At 40.1% G+C, this 20513-nt stretch overlaps 1 protein-coding gene across 1 annotated transcript in view; it reads right to left on the bottom strand.

Moving 5' to 3' along the window:
• The window catches only part of PGM5 (phosphoglucomutase 5), a 160223-nt gene that overhangs the window by 46556 nt on the left and 93154 nt on the right, over positions 1-20513 (bottom strand). The window contains exon 7 of the mRNA XM_031449819.2: positions 15715-15830. Coding sequence (XP_031305679.1) covers positions 15715-15830 — 116 coding nt within the window. The remainder of the gene's footprint in view (positions 1-15714; positions 15831-20513) is intronic.

The raw sequence follows: 20513 nt of genomic DNA, 5'->3' as shown, positions 1-20513 counted from the left end.
AGCTGACGCCTGAGAAGTAGGAGTCAGCCGTGCTGAGATCTGGTGACAAAGCATCCCAAGCAAGCACCAAGCCCCTGAGGCAGGAAGGACCTGGGAAGCTTATTCGTACAGCTATTTATATAGAAAAAGAGGGAGTAAATATTGTGGTATTCACACAAATGAAATGTGCAGGTGAAACACGCAGCTTCCTGTGCAGAAAGAACCCAGAAGAACGTGCTGGAGGCCTGTGTAAGCATCTGTCTATTGGCCAATTGTAAGCTCTCCCTAAAGCAAACAAAGCCCTGAATACCAAAAAAAAAAAAAAAAAATGTGTTGCAGTGTAAGAAGGGTGGTATAATGGAATAAGCATGGGGAAGGCTTTGGAATTGAGGTTTAAAACCAAACTCTGCTACTCCCCAGGCATGTGAGAAGTTATTGCAAAGGTGTCAACCTTTCTGAGCCTCAGCTTCTCATCTGTAAAATGGGGACACCCTTGGGCATCTTGCAGGGTTGTCGTATGACTTTAATTAAGCTCAGAGGGCAGGCTCTCCAGTCACATTGTTCATACTCAAATTCTGGCTCGGCCACTTACCTTTGTGTGACTTGGTGTCCTCATTTGTAACATAGGTAAATAATGGCCCCTACCCCATGGGTTGCTGTCAGGATAAAGTGACTAAATATGCCTAGATATTTAGAACAATGACTGGGATGTCACAAGCAGTGGTTGTTGCTGTTGATCTTATTGGTAATTCACACAAACTACCAACATGGTGCTGATTCCTTGATACACACTGAGGCAAATTGTCCTCAGTTATTCACATAATTTTATCCTGACTCTAGCAATAGCAATGTCTTAAGAAAGGGGACTCAAACCAGGGGGTGGATAATTTCTTCTTGCAATAGAGCAATGAGAATGGACAACAGTACTCAGGTTTCATGGCTATGAAACATACAGAGAAACTCAAAAAGGGAGACCAAAGCTGCTTAAACTTTGAAAAAGGGCTGAAACAATACCTTAGTTAAGGCAGACGTCTTGGGAACTTGTCACCAAAGCTATGAACCATTTATACTTCTTATTTCATTTGCAGTTTTAAATGTTAAATGCTTTTTCCTCAAAAAGGGAAACATACAACCTTGAGAGGGCAGTAAAGATACTTAAAAGGAGGATTGATAAAGTCTCTGCTGCTTCTATACACTGATCAGTGGTCTGCTGAGGACACATTTGGATGTCTGGCTGCGGCTGCCTCTAGCTTGAGAAGACCCTGGGCCTTTAATCATCACAGCAAGGAGTGACTCAGGTCCCATCCAGGGAACTCTGCACACTGCTACAAAAATGGAAGAAATTTGGAAGGTGCTGGGTTAGCTCCGTGGCCAAATGCCAAAAGAACAAGTGTAGGAAGCCCTGCCCAGTGGGATAATTTTAAAACCTTTTGTCCTTATATAGCTGGAAAAAATCACTTTTATTTACTGGCTAGAGAGAAATACCTTTTTGTTTTAAAACACGGGCTTTGCATTCCTTGAACCTCCAGCTGGACTACACTACCTGGAGATAGATCCATTAGATGCTGTTAAGTCTGTGAGATAAGATGTCATAATTTAGGGCAGAGAGACATAAAGTTCTCTTAGCAGGATCCAAAAAAAAAAAAAAAAAAAAAACCCACAAAAACCCACCTCAACTATTTGCAGCCAACTGCATAGTAAATGGTAAACTGGCTTGGATATCCTAACCTATAAATTAAATATCTTAGATATCCTCGCCTACAAGTTAAACACTGCCAAGATTCATAAGGGGCTGATGATCAACGAAAATTAACTGTGCTCTTTACAGCTCTTTGAGGAGGGGATAGAGACACCAATGACGGCACAATCAGATGTTTCCACTGAACTCTTACAGGGCGCTTTGGAGAGGGTTTTGTGGATACAACTCTCCTTTTAATAACTCTAAGGCAAGTAAACTATAATGTCATATTAGTGACAGATAAACAGGAAATGTAGAAAATACAGAGGTATCAGATGGTCTCCTAAAACCCCAATATAAACAGAGTGAAAATGGAAGGGAGAAATGCTCACAGTAATGACAGAACTAACAGAAGTTCTATAAAAAAAATGTTTTTATAAGTCAATCAGAAAAAGGAATTCCCATAGAAAACTGCATGGATGGGTGCAAATGAACAATTTTCAAGAGAAAAATATTAATAGTCAAAAACATTTAAACAAATGTTTAATCTCACTTTAGTCAAAGAAAAGTCCATAAAACGGAATCCTATTTGGGGACTTTCAAATTAGCAAGTGTTCGTTAGGAGCAGGGGAACACCTAGTACCAGCAAAGTACCAGTGCCAATGTGTACAGTTCAGTAGAGTAAGTTGGCAACAATGATCAATAGCTTTAAAATAGTGCCCAGTTTTGGACCCAACTATCCCATTTCTTAACCTTTAGTTAAAAGGACGTTCACTGAAGCAGCTAAAAGAAGAGGGAAAGTTGAAAAAAAAAAAAAAAAAAAAAAAAGAATGCTAATAGGTAAAGAACAGGAAATTGTGGAAAATCCACACAAAACCTTGGGTAGACAAAGTATTAAGAATCTTTGGTAACACCTAGAATGATGTTAGTCCAATTTTAATAAATGTAAAAAAAATCAGCTTACCAAAAAAGAATAATCAGTAAATTTTTGTAGAAAAACACACACAGATATGTATCTATATGTGTGTGCAGGTGAACAGGAGAAGGCTATGCACCAAACCTTAGCAGTGTTATCTCCGAAGCAGTGGAACCGCAGATGGTTTGCCTCTCTCTGCAGTATTTCCACAATAAACGTGTTACTTTCATTATAAGGAAAAAATACAACTTTTAAAGTTGTCAATGCTGTGTAGAAATTCACATTTGAACGTATCAAATCCCATGTACCAAGAGTTAGCTGGGATATTAGAGGGGTCGATACCACTGATGTACAGGTGATACATTTTGAACCTGTTGCTCATCCCATGTCTTAGCTTGAGTAATAGCTTTTTAGAGCATAGAGACTGAAGAGGACCCCCTTGTGGGGCTCTCAGGTCTTGGGGTTAGGATCAGGGATATACGGCTTTAGGACTTGACAGAAAGTGAGGCCAGAGAAGAGGGAGCACTGCTGAGCTGTCAACACTGGCCTTGGGGGAAGCGAGGCTTAGGGGACGGGTTTGTTCACCTCCTGGGGAGACCCCACTAGCAAGGACAAAGCTTCTGATTCATCTCAGCAGCCCCCAGGGCATGGCTGACTGGGGGTGCAGAGGGGCTTACCCAGTCTGTATTTAACTTCCTTTCTTCCTCCCAGGCAAACTCTCAACACTGTGAAGGGTTAAACAACTGTTTGGCGGGGGGAAAAAAGCAAATAAAACAGCTCTTTCAGGTCCTCATTTCATACATTCACATCTGCTCCACCTTTAGAAGATGAGATTCCAGAGAAAATTCTTCCACACTAACATTTACACATGTATTCTATTGCCAGTACACTTTTTTAACAGATTTTTTAGAGCAGTTTTAGCCTCATAGCAAAACTGGATGAAAAGTACAGAGTTCTCCTAATAGTCCCTGTCCCCAAACACAACCTCCCACCATCAACCTCCCACACAGAGAGGGACATTTGTTACAGATAATGAACCTACACTGACACACCATCACCCAAGCCCATAGTTCATGTTGGGGTTCCCTCTTGGTGTTGTACATTCTCTTTGTTTTGACAAACATGTATCCAAGCTCATAGAATCGTGCAGAATAGCCGCACTGCCCTAAAATCCTGTGTCCTCCTGCCCTCCCTCCTAGCCCCTGGCAACCACTAGTCCTGTTATCATCATAGTTTTGACTTTTCCAGATTATCATATAATTGGACTCATACAGTATATGGCCTTTCTAGTTTGGTTCCTTTCTCTTAGTAATAGGCACTTAAGTATCCTTTTCATGTCTCGATAGCTCATTTCTCCTTAGCACTGAATAATACAGTAAATTTTTTAAGTTTCCTTCCTCTGGATTCCTGGCTGGTGGTGTGACCAGAGCTTCTCACCTGGTTTAGAACATTGCAAGGAGGCTTTACCCATTATTTCCAAAGCCTGTAAATACCACTCAACTGGCCTTCCTCCATCCAGGCCAGCCCAGCCCAGCCCAAAACCTGCTCAGACTTAACTCTGAGCAGCCGGAGAAGCAGCCATGGGCCCCATCAGACACCAAAAGGAGGACATTCAGCTCTGCCACAATGCCAGCAAAAACTGGCACCAAAAAAGGGTTTATTTTTTTCTCATCAGAAATATCCCTATTTTTCCTTGCCCCAAATTAGACTTTGAATTTTCTCAAGCTTTAAAAGCATACTACTTTGAGCTAGGCAGTACACCAGTAAGGGTAGTGACCTCACCAAAGAAAAGGGAAAAAGGGTACAGAAAGGAATTTTCCTCAAATGGAAGTGCCAACATGGGCAAATCAACTCAGTAAAACATCACACATATTACTAAGAGACAGATCAAGTCATCTCAGCTGACATTCAGATCAGGAAAGTCTGAATTTGTCCACTGGGAAAGCATAAATCACTTCACACCTGTTGCCAACTCCAAGCTGGCAATAAGTTAGTGGTTCTCAACCAGGCTGCCCAATAGAATCACCTAAGAAACTTATTTAAAATACCAATGCTCAGGCCCCACCTTGGACCAATAAAATCAGAATTTTTGGCAATGAGACCCAGGCATTGATATTAAAAATAAAATTCCTTGGGTAATTCTTATGTGCAGCCAGAGTTGAGAACCACTGTTTTAAGAGGAGGCTACTCAAAATAGTCTCATACTGTTGGCAAATTACTTAGCTGTAGTGAACCAGGCCTCCTCCTCTATTTGCTCAAATTTGGCACTAAAGGAATGTGGACACTGGTCTCTAGTTCAATGGATGTAAGTAGCCCTACTCAGTGGGGGCCTTTCACTGGAGTTAGATTCATCAGCATGTTTTTTCCCTGCCCCTTTTGTCTGAAAATCTTGTGAGGGCCTTGCCAAATCTGGCATAACCAACTTATCCTGCTGTGTCTGGGACTTTCCTTGTTTTAGCACTAAATGTCCCACATCTCAGGAAACCTCTCCATGCCAGGCACACCAGAGTGGCTGGCCATCTGATAAGAAAGGCCGCTCGCTCAAAGAGGTCCCTGGTGGTTTTTAGGATATGTGCACATTCAGCACATACCCTAGCACACATACTTCCTAGAGCCAGAAATGACAGGAAACATATTTATATATATATACTTGCTCTTAAAGCAGAATTACACAGCAAGATAAATTCCATTCTATTATCTAATGTTGACAATTTGATAGCTTCCTTTTACAGATAAGAGATTGAGGCAAGGTAATTTGTATGACGTCACATGGCCACTAAGTGGTGAAAAGAAGGGTCACACCTGGGCAGTTTGGCTGCAGTGCCTGCGGACATAACTATTACTGGAATGGCCCGGTCATGACCATGGTCCTCAGGAGCTGCAATGCAGCACATAAAACGCCCCATGTGGTTAGAGCTGAGGCCGCCCTTTGGAAGATCTGGGTAATGGATTTGCACTTCCTCCTCCTTACAGTAGACATTCAGGAAAATGTGCCAAATCTCCCTTTACTTCTCCTCTCCTATAGATTTACCATTTTCATTTACAAATATTTTCATTAATTTGCAGTGAAATTCTTCCCATCTTCTTTTCATCCACTCAAGACAAGGATTGTCTTTTAAAAATAGTGAAGTTATGAGGGAACACTGGGTGGTACCCCTTGCAGGGAATTTGAGATTTGAGAACACGCTATTGAATTGTGACAGGGTTTTGTTTTTTTTTTTCCCAATGTCTCAAAGTGCTCGTATTCAGCTCTTTAAATCTGGCTATAGAGCAGGGCTCATGGAAAAATTATAGCTTTTTCATGCTTAAGAAGAAATGAGTTTTTAAAAATCAATGCTCTAAAATGCTTCCCAATTAGAGAGCAAAGCTGTTCTGCGTGTAAGCGGGCCAGAGCCGGCTGTCAGCTCAGAAAGGTAGGATGGTGGTAACTGATAGGTGTAGCTCATGCTGTGCTGTGGGCATACTGGCTCCCAGTGCTATGTGATAACTTTGATGATGATGATAGCATTTGACATAATAACACTGCAGGGCTTTTGGCTAATACCCTGACCATAGTAACACCCTGTAAATTCCACGAGGGAAGGGCCTGCGTCTGACATTACTTGTCATTCTATCCTGGCCCCGGTTTATAGGAAATGCACAGTAAACATTCGTTGAATGAATAAATAAATGATTAAGTGAAACTCTAGTACATAGTTTGATATAATTCATCAGATCCACTCCTCACCAATAGCTAGAAACAACCTGGAAAGCTATATTGGAAAAAAAAAAAAAACTAGACATCATCTCGTTGAACAGATTCATCTTATAAATGAGGAAACTGAGGCCCAGAGAAGTTAAGTGATCTGTGGGGGGTAGTTCAGTGACAGAGAGGGGGAGTCAAGATTGGAGCCGGGTCTGTCAACTCCTGGTGCTGCTCTGTTTACACGACACCAATCTCCCACGTCCCCTGACATTCATCCCATCCCCATCTAAAAGAATAACCAGATGGGAGAAAAGGATCCCTCAGCATGTCCTTAAAAAGGGGCAGCAGAGTACTATGGGGCCAGTAAGACTGGGTTTGAATCCTGGTTCTACCATGTGAGCCTGGCTGGCAGCTTGACTTTCCTCCCTAAGCCTCAATGACCTCATCTGTAAAATGGGGGTCATTATGGCCCCTGGTTCATTTCATAGTTGAGAAGTCTCAACGAAATGATGTATAGGAGGCCCTAGGTATTGTACCTACCACTGAAGAGGTGCACAATACATAACAAGTACTAGTGCTGCTTCATTAGCACGTGCCCTGAGGCAGCTAGGCCATCCATCCCAGAGGAGGAGAAAGCATTAACAACGTGCAGGCCGGCCAGCTGACGCCCTTCCCTCCCACGAGCACGCCAGCACAGGAAGGTCAGGGGCAGTGGGACATCCTGACTCAGACGTCCCATCCCATTTCTTTGTCACCAGTGCTGATGGGAACAACACAACTCTCTAAGAATTGTCCCTTGGTGGGTCGTAAGCTGACCCAGAAATCTCTCCAGCAGGTTTAAGGCCTGCACCACCACCAGGACTAAGAATCTGTCACTCTGTAGTCATTATACTTTGTTCTCAGTGAGGCCACCCAGCAACTAGGGGAGAGAAGGCGGGGAAGCCTCCAAGCACAACGTTGGGATTGCATCTGAAATACCAAGAGACGAGCCCCCTTGTTAAAAGTCTCTTAGTAGACACTGTGGAAAGAAACCTGTTTGGAATTCTTCAATCCGTGGCACACAGGATTCCCAGCCCCAGAAAACCCTGGTAAGTGTGGACACAGCCTCAGAGGCCCCTTTCCTTCGTTTCGGCTCCACACTGGGGTATCACACGACAGCCGCTCTTGCCACTTTTCATCAGCTTGGAGGATGAATTGTAGGGTCAATGGAACTGGAATTATGGCAACCCCAAGAAAAGGAATTTTTTTTTTTGATGGAGGCATTCTTCCCACTCCTGTGGGAGCTCTCTTTCCCAGCACAGGGGTTGATAGTTTACAGAGGGGCCAGCGAGAGTTTCAGTTTTCAGCATTTACAAGGAGGCTCATGGGGGTGTCAATCACAGCACCTCTGGCCCAGCCTAGATTGAATTGCACATGTGCACACAGACTGTTTCAACCAGCCCAGCAGAGAAACTGCTCTCCTAGCGCTGATAATGCTGTCATCACAGCCGCCTTACGTCACATCTGCGACCCAGCCAAATTTACACAAATTGGCCAGAAATAAGAGAAAGAAATGTGGTAGAACTTCAATTACCTGAAATTCACAGATATCTCCTTCTCTATCTTCAAGACTGGACAGCTGTGAAAACTGCCAACTGAAGAGTTAATGATGATCTAAACAGGGAAAGAACTAAAGTTTTCCTTTATTATGTCTCTTACAAAATATATGGTATTAAATAAAATACTTCTATAAGTAAGAGACAGTTAAACCTATTCAATATTTGTTCAACAGCACTACGGGGAACCCAATCTTGAGTTAGGATATACACAGTTGATACGTGAAATCTAAATGAAGGAAGAAATATTGACCTGGACATTTAACTATTATAAACTGTTAACAAACGTTATAAATGTTTAACTGTTAGGGGAAATAAAATGTCCATTCACAAAGCAACTGGAGAATAAGTCAGTAATATAAACCGTAAGACAATAGAGTAGAGGATGTGCTAAAGGCTGTAAGAATTTTGCACATACAAAAGATCACTAAAGCGAGAACCTGGCTACTGGTGAATATGGCTATTTACAGGTCATTGTCAGCACCCTGCACCCCACCCCCAACAAACACACACACACACACACACACACACGCACACACACGAAATAATCAAGTTAATAAAATGAATTATAAATACTTAACAATGTTGAGAATGTTAAATCTGTTCATTAACACAGGGTCTGGGAAGGAGTCTTCCTAGAAGCACTTTGTTAGCTATTAATTTGACCTAATAATGATATGATTGAAAATGTCAAAAATCTATTTTAAAATTTTATATAATTCTGATTTTACTATAATTCATAACCTCCTTGTTCATCACCTTCCCACTGGTCTGCATTTGAGTGGTTTTGTTTTTATGAATCCTCACAAATCTTGAGATACCCTAATGCCCATATTTCCAAAAGTACAAGCACTCAAGAATGATAAAAATATAAATACTAATAATGCAAAGAAGAAATACCAAAATGGAAATTCATTTTTTCTTCCTCCTTTCCTTCCACCCACCCTGCATCCATCTTTGCAGCCTTTCCTCCATCCTTCCTTTCTTCCTTCCATTCTTCAATCCACCCTAAAAACACTCAAAGCCTGCCATATATCAAAGAAATAGAGCTGAACAAGACAGACTCGGCCCCTGGCCTTGGGGCATTTACAAATGCATGGCAAGCAGAGGGATCCAGAAAATCTCAAAAGACTAGAGAGATACTTGAGATTTCTTCTGACATGAAATATCGTCATACTCTGGGCCTCTCCCTTTTGTGCTAGAAACTGGGCAGATATAAAAACAGCCAAATTCAAGGGCACCAGGCTGTCCTCCAGAGTTCAGAGTAGAAACAGTGTGACAACGATGGGCATGCCATGTTGGTACCAGGGGACTTGAATTCAGTTCAAAATTTCCAGAAAGAAATGGACATATACAAAAAGCTTAGCAATACTCCAGCACATACTAAGTGCTCACTTAAAAAGATAACTGTTGTTACCGTGAAAAACTCAACAGAGAGCACTTTCTTGGAAAGAGTAAACACTGTTGTGTTGCCTGATTTTATTTGACAAATTTGTACGGTTACTGACATTAGCTTTTTAAAAATACATAACAAAAGTAATAGTAATACTCAGGCTAGTGGTCAGCTTGGAGCTCTTCCAGGCATTCACAAACAGGGCATTTCTTTATGTTACCTGTGATGTTATAATTCATACACTCCCCAGATGGTATGACTTCTTAGAAAACTGATGACACTGGTGGAAACCAGTAGCACATCATGAACAAATGCCCCCAAACTTCAAAGTTTTGGGGTTTTTTTAGATCTTAGTTTTAGCATTTTAGTACGTCCCCTTTTGTGTATGGGAACAAGTCCAGATTCATTCTAATTTGGAACATTAGAAAAGTAGGCAGAATGACATTTTTTAGGTGAATAGTTTTCTTCTATTTGAATCTAAGGATTTATGAAATCTCCTTTCTATCTGTAAAGAGTTTTCCAAAGTCCTTCCCAGAAATGAGTACCTGGTCCTAGCACAAAAGATGCTTTGGCTTCTGAAATGACCTTGGCTCTCTAAGAGAGCAGTAAATACAGGTTTCCTATTGTCCAGGACCTGGACCTTTCCATGGGAGAGAAGCTTGAACTCTGATTCTATCATCAGCATGTTAACCGTGGAAAGTTCTGAGAGCTCAAGATGCCGGGAAGGGAAATTTACACTCAGGGTATATCCTGTTCGTCTTGGACAAGAAAACTTGGCATTCTTGAGCCTGGGGCAGATCCGTATTTTCAAAATTTATTGGCACTGAACTATGCATTCCTAGTTGGTACACAGCTCCATGCCCCAGGGGCACTGAAAAAGGCCTCCACTCAAGAAAGCATTGATGAGTTTAAAAAGCATCTCCCCAGAGTCATGCCTAAAACCCTTCCATCTCTCTGTGTTCTCCTACCCTAATTAGCTCACTTGATTTTGAAACCTATATCCCGAGGTGGATTGGGAGCTCCTGTAATCAGCTGACTTCTACAGGTTGGAACTGTAAGGGGTCAGGGAGGCCAAGTAGCCTGTCCGTAAGTAGCAGGTGAGGGATTGAATGTAATGATCAGCCTCACTTTCCTGGGTCTCTCGACTTCCTGAACCAAACCTGGAGTGGCATCTCAGGCACACTCTATCCTTCCTGATGAAAAACAAATACTGGTTCTCACTGGAGCACTGTTTCCTTCTCCTAGCTGCACACCAGAATCACATGAGGACACTTATTTAAAACGTAGATTCTTAGGCTCTACCTTGCTGGGGATTCCAAATAAAGGTAGGATAGAAAATCTATATTTTTAGCAAGCTTCCCAGGTGATTCTTACACAACCAGCTCAGTGCCTGTCTAAGAACCAGCATTAATAAAGAGCAGAATGAAGCCACTTTCTCCTTCCAAGACTGAGTGGTCCAGTTCCTCAGGCCTTCTAACAGTCATTTACGGTCGAGTGCTGGAGAGATGGCATTAGTCATTGCTTTCATCGGAAAGACTGATTAGTACCGTGGAAAGCGGCACACACCGCAGGGCACTGTTTTTCAGTTCAATTGTGGTTTAACTCAAGTGGAGGCCTTTTCCAGGCGCTGGGGCCCTGGGTGAGTCACTTAACTACTTCCTGGGCTCAAGAGCTTCATCTGTCAAATCATGCTAATGCCACTAGAACCTGAAGAATGCTGGAGGAGGCGATACTGTTAGGGCTCTATGCCTTGACAAATCTCTTCTGCTCCTTGAAAGGAAAATGACAGACAAGTATAACAGTGACAGACTTGTAAAATTTCCTTCCGGTCCAGCCTACACTTTGCAATCAGCACAACAGTCTGAAAGCAAAGCTTGCTGCTGGAAAGTGGCTGCAGGCAGACCTCCCTCCTGTGCAGACCACGGTTTCCTATTTCCAGCTGAGTCAAGTCCCAAAGTCAAAGCTAAACAAGCAACAGGCTTCAAAAATGAGCCCCTCCCCACTGGTATTTCCAATACTGTTTCTTGATACTCTATATGTCACAGGTTAGTGAACCCATGGGCCAAATTTGGACTTAGGCCTATTTCTGTACGTAAATTTATTAGTACACAACCACACTCATTTGTTTATGTATTGTCTGTGGCTGTATTTGTACTACAATTACTGAGTTGAGTAATTGTGACAGAGATTGAACATATTTGGGAAACACTGCTCTAAACAAGGTGAACACCTGGCTACTTGTAACACATGTCCCTTGCTCTCCCACTTCTGTTCCTTTCTTGACATTGCTCCCTCCACCCAAGGCCCTGTCCTTTCATCTCTGTGTGTGCAAACCCTTCCTATTCTTTAAGAACTACCCAGCTTCCATCTCTTCCATCCAGTCTGCTTTGAACCTCTAGTCCCAAGTCATCTTCTCCTTTTCTCATCTCCCACAGCATTTTTTCTATTCCTCAACTGTGGCTCTTTAAAGTTTCTGGTTCGTAGAAAAGTCACTTATGCATCTTTCTAATTATGAACTCTAAAGCTCTTGAGTTTCTTAAGGGCATGGTCTTAAGTGTTTTGTATTCTACATACCATCCAATGCAGCACTCTTGTAAGTACTGAATAAATGCTTGTTAAATTGAAGTCGGCAAATATTTGTTATTAAGGGTACAATATAGTTTATACATATTTTATCCTTTAATTTTAAAGACTATAAACTTGTAGTATATTGTAAGCACTCAATAAAGGTTTATAAAGACAAAGAGAAAGAGGGGTAACCTGGACTTACCAGTTTCCATTCCAGTTGCTACAACTGTGCTATTTTAGTAACCAGCAGGCAGAATTATTATAACAATATATAGTCTGATTTTTTGAGTCACAGTCACTGGTTTAGACATACAGAACACTAAAAAGGACACACAGAACATCCATTTTTTAGGACCTCAGCAGCGGAAAAGTGTAACAGTTTCAACTGTCCTGTGCAGACCTGCCATCCATACACCATGAGATCAAACAGCAGGACCTGAGAGAGCTCGATATGGCCTCTCTTCTTCCAAGGAGACAAAGATGCCTGCCAGCCTTTCTATGCCATTAGTGGCAATGCTGCCAGGGTCTTATTGATTTTGGCAGAAGAAGAATACTTCCTAGGAAAAAATTCTTTCAGGAACCCCAACAAATTCTGAAATGCAGTCATTATGACCAGTTAGAGTGGTTTTACTGAAATCTGTTTAAGCATGACCAAATAAGACTTATTCTTAGGAATTCAAAGATGGTTTGTTATCAGCAAATCAATCATGACATTTCATTACATTCACATAATAAAGAAGAAAAAACATTAATATATCATTTGGTTCTGAAAGGACACCTTCCAGTGGCCATTTCTAATATAATTCTAAGTAATATGAGAACAGGAAAAAAACCCAGTTTTAGTATTTCATGAACTATCACAATTGTAATTTAATATTATTTTGAAGATTATAGCTAATTCAATAAGATAAAAACATGAAATAAAATGTCTAAATATTAGAAAACACAAAAATCTTTTAGTCATAAATTATATGACTGTATACCTTAAGAATCCCAAGAAAATGTAGAGTTTTTAAAAAAGAAAATGCCATAATTAATAACAGAATCTGTTATGGTGGGTTGTAAGCCAGAGAAAAGGCATATTAATCAATAGCTTCTCTTTATATAAGCACTAAACAAATTAGAAAGGAAAATGAGGACATCAACATTAAAATCAAAGCTGGTAAAAGCTTTACAGGACATAGGACCCAGTTTCTTCAGTGAATAAATTAGAAAGAGAAAATGTAGAGGGAAGAAATGCAGATAAAAAGAGAATTAAGAGCTATCAACTAGTTGTGATTTAATACCTTTGGACCCTAATTGTAAAATCTATTAAGGGGAGGAATGCTGAGAATAGGAGGAATTATTAAGCAATTACTTTTGGAGTTCCACTTCTGCACTTCTCTACAGGATGTGGAAATCTATAAGAGAATATCACTCCCATCATCCCAGTAATAAAAAATGCCAGGAAACCCACAAAGTCATAGCTTTTTTTGAACTGATTAGAGATCTGAGAGTCACAAGCCCCTCCAAAGAAAGACAGGACACAAAACCATCTCCCTTCTGGCAGAGCACAGGATAAAAAGGATGCTTCCATACAGGTGAATAATAAGAAGTCACATTAGAGTTTTAAAAAATCTTAAAGGCCACCTAGAGCCCACCATGTTAGTTTAAAGTTGTCTGGAGTTCCAGATATAAGGGGCGCACTTCCCAGTTCATTAACATAGACTTCACTGGGTACTTACAAGAAAGATTGGAAAACGAGACAGAGACTTGGTGGTGCTGACATGCAGATGATCAGCTCCTGCCAGGAGACAAGCATGAAAGAAACCCTTCCAGTTCCCCAAATCTTTCTTTCATAGAAAACAAGTTTTAAGCTCCTGGATGAATGAGCTGCAAACCTTCTCACATCTAGGACCCAGTCAGAGATCCACTGCTACTGAAATACTGAAATAGAGTTGTGCCCTTGTAGAAAGGGTAGGAAACCCTGGGGCCCAGAATCCTATACCCGTACTAAGCAGAGGTTTGCTGCCACTAGAGAAGGGTTGAGGACCTGGTGATGGAGATCTGTTTTGTATCACAAACATGCAGTAACTGCTGAAAGCTGTGAATGAAGCAGAAATACTGAAAAATCTCCACCACCCCATCCTCACTTTCTGTGCATAGTAAAAATATCTTACTTGTGGAAGAATTTGAAGACTGTGATACTATAAATACTATAACAGAAACAATAAAATCAAACACAGCTCAACTCCTGACTATATTAAACTTAACCTTGCACACTAATGCCTTGATAGAAGTATGTCTATTTCTGTGTGTAAATATTGTTTACCCAAGTCTCAACTGTTCATATATATATGTGCAGTCCAGCATTCGGTGAAAAATTATGAGATGTACAAAAAAGCAAGAAAGAGTAAACCATTGCTTCATCAAGAGACAGAGCAGTCAAGAGAACCAGAGTCAGAAAAGAACCAGATATTGAAACAATCGGACAGAAAGTTTAAAATAACTATGTTTAATATGTTAAGTGATCTAACAGAAAAGATAAACAATAGATATAAACAGATCAGGAATTTCATCAAAGAGATGAAAATTATTTTAAAAAAAAGAGTTGGCCGCCTCTCTCACTCCCTTGTCTTCGGAGACGGCCCACACTCTGTGGAGTGTGTGATCTACTTTTACTTTAACCTAAGCACCCAACCCCCACACCTCATGGCCTTTCTCTTGCCTTCCAAAAGTTACATATCTCTCTAAATAAATCTACCTTTACTCAAAAAAAAAAAAAAAAAAAAAGTCAAAGAGAAATGCTAGAAATAAAAACAACATCAGAGATGACAAAATCTTTCCCTAGGCTCAGAAACAGACTGGACACAGCTCAGGAAAGAGTCAGTGATACGCCAATAGAGATTATCTAAACTGAAACACAAAAAGAAAAAAGTAAACAAAATGAAATAATGCATGTAAGATCTTTAAGACAACATATGCTCACAAATTATCTAACCTATGAGTAACTGGAGTCCCAGAGGAGATGGGGAAATAGAGAAGGAGATACAGTCAAAAGCAAAGGGCTGACAATTTTCTAAGATTAATGAAAGACAGCAAACAACAGATCAAAGAATCCAAAGAACCCTAAACAGGGTTAAAAATAATACATGTACTTAGACATATTTAATTAAACTGTAAAAAAAAAAAAAAGATAAAATGAAAATAACGAAGGCAGCCAGAGGTGGGAGGTAGGGGAAATTTAAATACAGAGCAATAGCAGTAAGAGTTAGGGCCCACTGCCTGGAAACTACGCAAGCCAGAAAACAATGGAGTGAAATCTTTAAAATACTGAAAGAAGAAATTAACTTTTTAACATTTTAGGTGTGATAATGGTACTGTGGTTTTATATATATATATTTATTTAAAATATATTTTTTTTCAATAGCTCTATAGCTAAAGATTCACACTAGGTTCACAAAACTCAGAGAGGAGGCCTCCCTTGTAGACGAGGGTAGAGATAAAGTAAGATTGACCATGAGTTGCTGAATTGATGATGATGATGGTTGGAACTAGGTTATGAGCACATAGGAATTTGATATGACATTTTCTCTCTCTCTCTCTTTCTCTCACTATATATAATAGTGTGCATGTATAGTGTGCATGTACATACACACACACATATATATATATTTAATTCCCATAGTAGAAAATTTTTTTAAAAAGAGACATTTTTTAAATGGAAAAGAAATGAGCAGAAAGAGGTGAGTGTGTCATAGCACATATTCCACTAGGTTCTCTGATTTTTTTTTTTTTTTTTTTTTTTTTGCCTTTAACTCTCCCTCCAGCTTTTGATTCACAGTGAGCTCACAGGTCCCCAGACTGGGGTCAGAGTGCTGGAGACACCATCTCTAGTAACACCAAGCCCACAAAGCCTACCAGTGCCAAAGCTTTCTTCTCCACACAGAGAGCACCGTCCCGAGTCCATCAGATTTGAGAAGAATCGCCATCCAGCTGGGGTCTCATACACTGGAACCTTCATTGATTTGGCCACTCTAAAAAATGAAATTCGAGTCAATGGTTAATTCATATTTCTCCTTTCCTTTTTCTTTATCTCAGCACATAAGTAAGTCTGTAGGATCTGTTAATGTCATAACTAGATTTTTAGAACATCCTGAACAACATGGACAGTTTTCAAGATGTCAAGCCGTAAGGTAGAGAATGATAAATAACCTATTCCAATGGTACTCAATTTTGCTTTCCCCATAATATAGAAACTCTTAAGCTAATGCATAGAATATTGTCACATTTATGTTTCCTTTCTGTATATATATTCCTTTATCTTTGTGATAAGATCCCAGTTGGGGATCTCAGAGTCAAAATTAAGGTGGTATTTGGGTTCAAACACTTTGGAATATTGTTTGACAGTATCCACTAAAGATGAATGCATATATATATTATATATATAGCCTATGAACCAGCAATTCAACTCCTAGAAATTACTAACAACATGTGGTTGACACTGGTGCACTGCTCAGCTTCACCTGCGACACACACACGCACACACACATTTCAGGACTTTTAGGACTGGAACAGTCATTCTACCAGCTGTTAGGAATGTTGATGGCTGACAGCCCAGAGATGTGACCCCCACTCTCCGCCAAAGAGAGATGTCTCACTCAAAATAATGCTCCCTTCCCTCAGTCAATCCTCCTCCAATGACTGGCAAATGAAGGATGTATAAAGGTCTAGCCTTCTTGCCCCTACTTGGCACAACTCTGTAGGTCCATTCCAGCCACAGAGCTCCCGCATAGGCTGGCTGAGACTCTGTTGTGCCTGCATTGCAGTCCAAGTTCTCTTTCTGTCTGATCCTCCTTCTTTACTCCCCCCATAGGTGTTGCTCTTGAAGAAAACTTTGATCTTGATGGCAGAAAGAAGTAAAGTTCCTCCAAGCAAATCTCTCTCAGGGCTGCTTCCTGGCGAACCCAGTGTGTGACATTACTCAACAGAGTATGTACACAAGACTTTACAAAAATGATCATAGAATCACAATTGGTAACAACTGAAAGAACCTAAATGTCCATCAAAGTAGAATGGACAAGTGATTTGCAATATATAATGCAATACCGTAAACTCCTCTGATCAAACTACTGCTACATGCAACAACCTGAGTGAATCTCAGAGATGCAATATCAGGAAAGAAACACCAATAATAAAGGAATACACACTGCACTGCTCCATTTCGATAAAATTCAAAAACAGCTAAAGCTAACCTATATTATCAAAATTCAGGCTCAGAAGACCAAAGAGGTCAAGAGTTTTGTTCAAGATCTCACAGAGCTAAGAAGCAAAGCTAGAATTTGGACCCAAGTCTGCTTAATTTCTGCTCATGTTCCATTCTACTACACCAAGCTGTCTCCCCAAATGTTTTAGTACTTCAAGACATACACAGATCTCAAAGCATGAGCTGCTACCACAGACACTGGCCTGAAGAGTTTCATCTTCCCTACATGGAAGCAACAAAAAGAGAAAAACACCAAATGCCTGCCACCAGCAAGGTTTAGTTCTTTGTAGATTATAAGTACAGAAGACGACCATGGAGAAGAACCAGTGAGGGTATCTTGGTGAAGAAGTGGAAGAAAAATAACACATAAGACAAAGCACACCATGTAACAGTGATTTTTTGGGGTTTGTTTTGTGGCTTACTAGAGGAAAAAAATACCTAGAAACTCTTGCCACAGGAAAGTGAACCCTTCTCTTCCCGTAAAACCCAAATATAATGAGTGTGCTCAGGATCTTGAGAAATTGGGTGCTAAGTCTCTTCCAAGTTTGCTTTGAAAAGAAGCACCTTTTAGAAGCTTGGGTGTTACATCAAATGTTCTGTTTTCTCTTTTTCTCAATAGTCTCAACAGTCTCAATAAGAAAGATATACAATCAGGCTTAATCCTGGTAAGAATAATGAAATAAATCCTCTCCAAATTTTAGAGCCAAGGTAAGTTTTCAGAGCCAACAATTTCATGGTCAGAAGATCAAGGAAGGAGAAATAATTCATATAAAAGCCTTTGAAGGCAGCACATAGTAAAGCCTGGGTCAAAATTAGTCTAGCTACAATGAATGTACATGATTACCAAATAGAACGTGCAACATGGGGCAGAGGTGAGGGTAAAGGAGAGGCTAAAGGGTGTTCCCTGGCCAAAACATTCTTGTTGGTTCAAAGCCAAGTTGGCAGATCTGAAGGGAGGGGTAAGGATTTCCCCAGCTCCCACCCTTCTCAATTAATCACTGTCACGCGGTCATCAGGGTGAAGGCTGAGGCTGCAGTTTAAAGGACCGGATACTTCTATAACTATGAGCCACAGTTGCAGCTATACAAGCTAAGATAAACAGTATGGGTAATTAAGTTCCAGGATCCTGAGCATGAGTTGATTATGTCCTAGAGTCGGAAAGGAATTCCCCTCCCTTCTCCTTTGACTGAACTTGGGATCCATCCCAACCATAGCATTCAGCACACACCATGCTCTGGATTGGTTTTTGGCAGGATGCTCCAGTGAAGTCTCTGAAACCCTCGGGTACAGAAGCTAAAAATGAAGCTGCTCATGCTGAGGGTCTGTACCCCTCTCCTTGACTACCGTCACCATGTGTTGGAGACAAACACAGAATTCACTTTGTAGCAAAGACCAGCATTTGAAGGAAAAGGAAAAAAATGAAACTGGGCCACGATTTTCCTGCAAGTGGGAGTGAGTCCAGGTAGCCAAATAACCCTGTGAAGGATAGAAGCTCCTCAGGGTGGATTTTAAAACCTCTAAAAAGGTGGCTCAGGTGGGAAATAGCCTCAATCTGTCTTTCCAACACTCCATGCTACTCCCACATGCTCCTAAAAAACTGAACCATCTCTTATTTTCTAAATCTGCCTTTGCATTTTTTTGTTGTTTATTTCTGAGTCCTTCTTATTTTTCTTGTTACCTGGATTAATCTTCCTTTATAATCTCACTTGAAATACTTCACGTTGCTTCAAAACCTATCTTAAATGCCCTGCCATCATGAAGCCTGTGGCAAAACCTCCTGGGTGGTCAACAAGTGCATCTCTTTTCCTGGACACACGGCTGGACTACACTTGCCAGCCTCCCTCAGGGCTCACTATGGCCACATGGTGGAGTTCTAGCTAATGGAACCTGAGTGGAAACAACGCACACTCTTTTTCAGATATGGCTATTAAGACTTCCCATCCTCCATGTTCTTTTCCCTCATGCCAGCATAATGGAGACAAGCCTAGCAATCCTAGAAGCTACATGTTGAAGACGGTGGACAAACAAGTTGGAAGGATCTGAATCTCTGGATCACCATTTGGTGCAGTAGAATATTACTGGATACAATAATGAAGCATTGTATAATTAGGTTAATAGGTATTTAGCATGCATAGAATAGGAGAAGACATTTGCATCACATACATCCCCCAAAATACTAATATCTAGTTTACATAAGAAACTCGTACCAAAAAAAAAAAAGATAAGATAACCTTTAAAAAATGGGCAAATGTCTTGAATAGGCACTTTACAAAAGAGGATAGTCAAGTGACTAATTAGCATATGAAAAGATGCTAGAAAGAGTGGTATTGCCAAGTGCTGGTGAAGATTTGGAACTCTCATGTATTGTTAAAGAAATGCAATTTTTTTTTTAAGTGGGCAAAGGATCTAAATAGAAAAATAAATTTCTCTAAAGAAAACATACAAATGACCAACAGATATATATGAAAAGATGCTCAACATCACTAATCATCAGAGAAATGCAAATCAAAACCACAGTGATATATCACCTTACACTTATTAGAATGGCTATTATTAAAAAGACAAAGGATAAGAGCCAGCGTGGATGTGGAGAAAAGGGAACATTTGTGTATTGTTGGTGGAAATATAAATTGGTACAGTTATAGAAAATAGCATATCGGTTCCTCAAAAAATTAAAAAGGAACTATCATATGATGCAGCAATCTCACTTCTGGGCATTTACCCAAAGGAAATGAAAACAGGATCTTGAAAAGATATCGGCACTCCATGTTCATTCCATCATTATTCATAACAGCCAAAATATAGAAATGACCTACACTTCCATTGACAGATAAGTGGATAAAAAAGATGCAGCAAATAAACACAATGAACATTATTTCACCATAAAAAAGAAGGAAACTTTGCCATTTGCAACAACATGGATGAAACATGGAGGGCATTCTGCTAAGTGAAATAAGCCAGACAGAGAAAAACAAATACTGCATGGTATCACTTATATATATGGATTCTAAAAAAAAAAAAAAAGCTGAATTCATAGAAATGAAGACTAGATTGGTGGTTGCCAGGAACTGGGGGATGAAAGAAATGGGAGGATATTGGTCAAAGGTTACAAATTTCCATTTGTAAGATACATAAGTTCTGAAGACCTAATGTACAGCATGATTACTATAGTTATTAATATGTATCGTATACTTAAAATTTGCTGAGAGTAGAATTTTTTTGTACCAAAAATAAGTAACTATGTGATGAAAGTATTAATTAATTTTATTGTGAAAATCTTTACAGAATGTATGTATCAAATCATCACATTGTATACTTATATGTTATGGTTTTATTTGTCAATTATACCTCAGCAAAGCTGAGGGGAAAGTAACCAAAAAAGCTAGTCATTGGTGACAGAAATCAGGATAGAGGTTTTACTTTTTTTTCTGGGGTGAGGCCAGGTAGTGATTAG

Source organism: Camelus dromedarius, chromosome 10 (assembly GCF_036321535.1).
Source record: "Camelus dromedarius isolate mCamDro1 chromosome 10, mCamDro1.pat, whole genome shotgun sequence".
Taxonomy (NCBI): domain Eukaryota; kingdom Metazoa; phylum Chordata; class Mammalia; order Artiodactyla; family Camelidae; genus Camelus; species Camelus dromedarius.
Note: the sequence above shows the minus strand (reverse complement) of the source record. Positions and strands in the feature narration are given on the sequence as shown.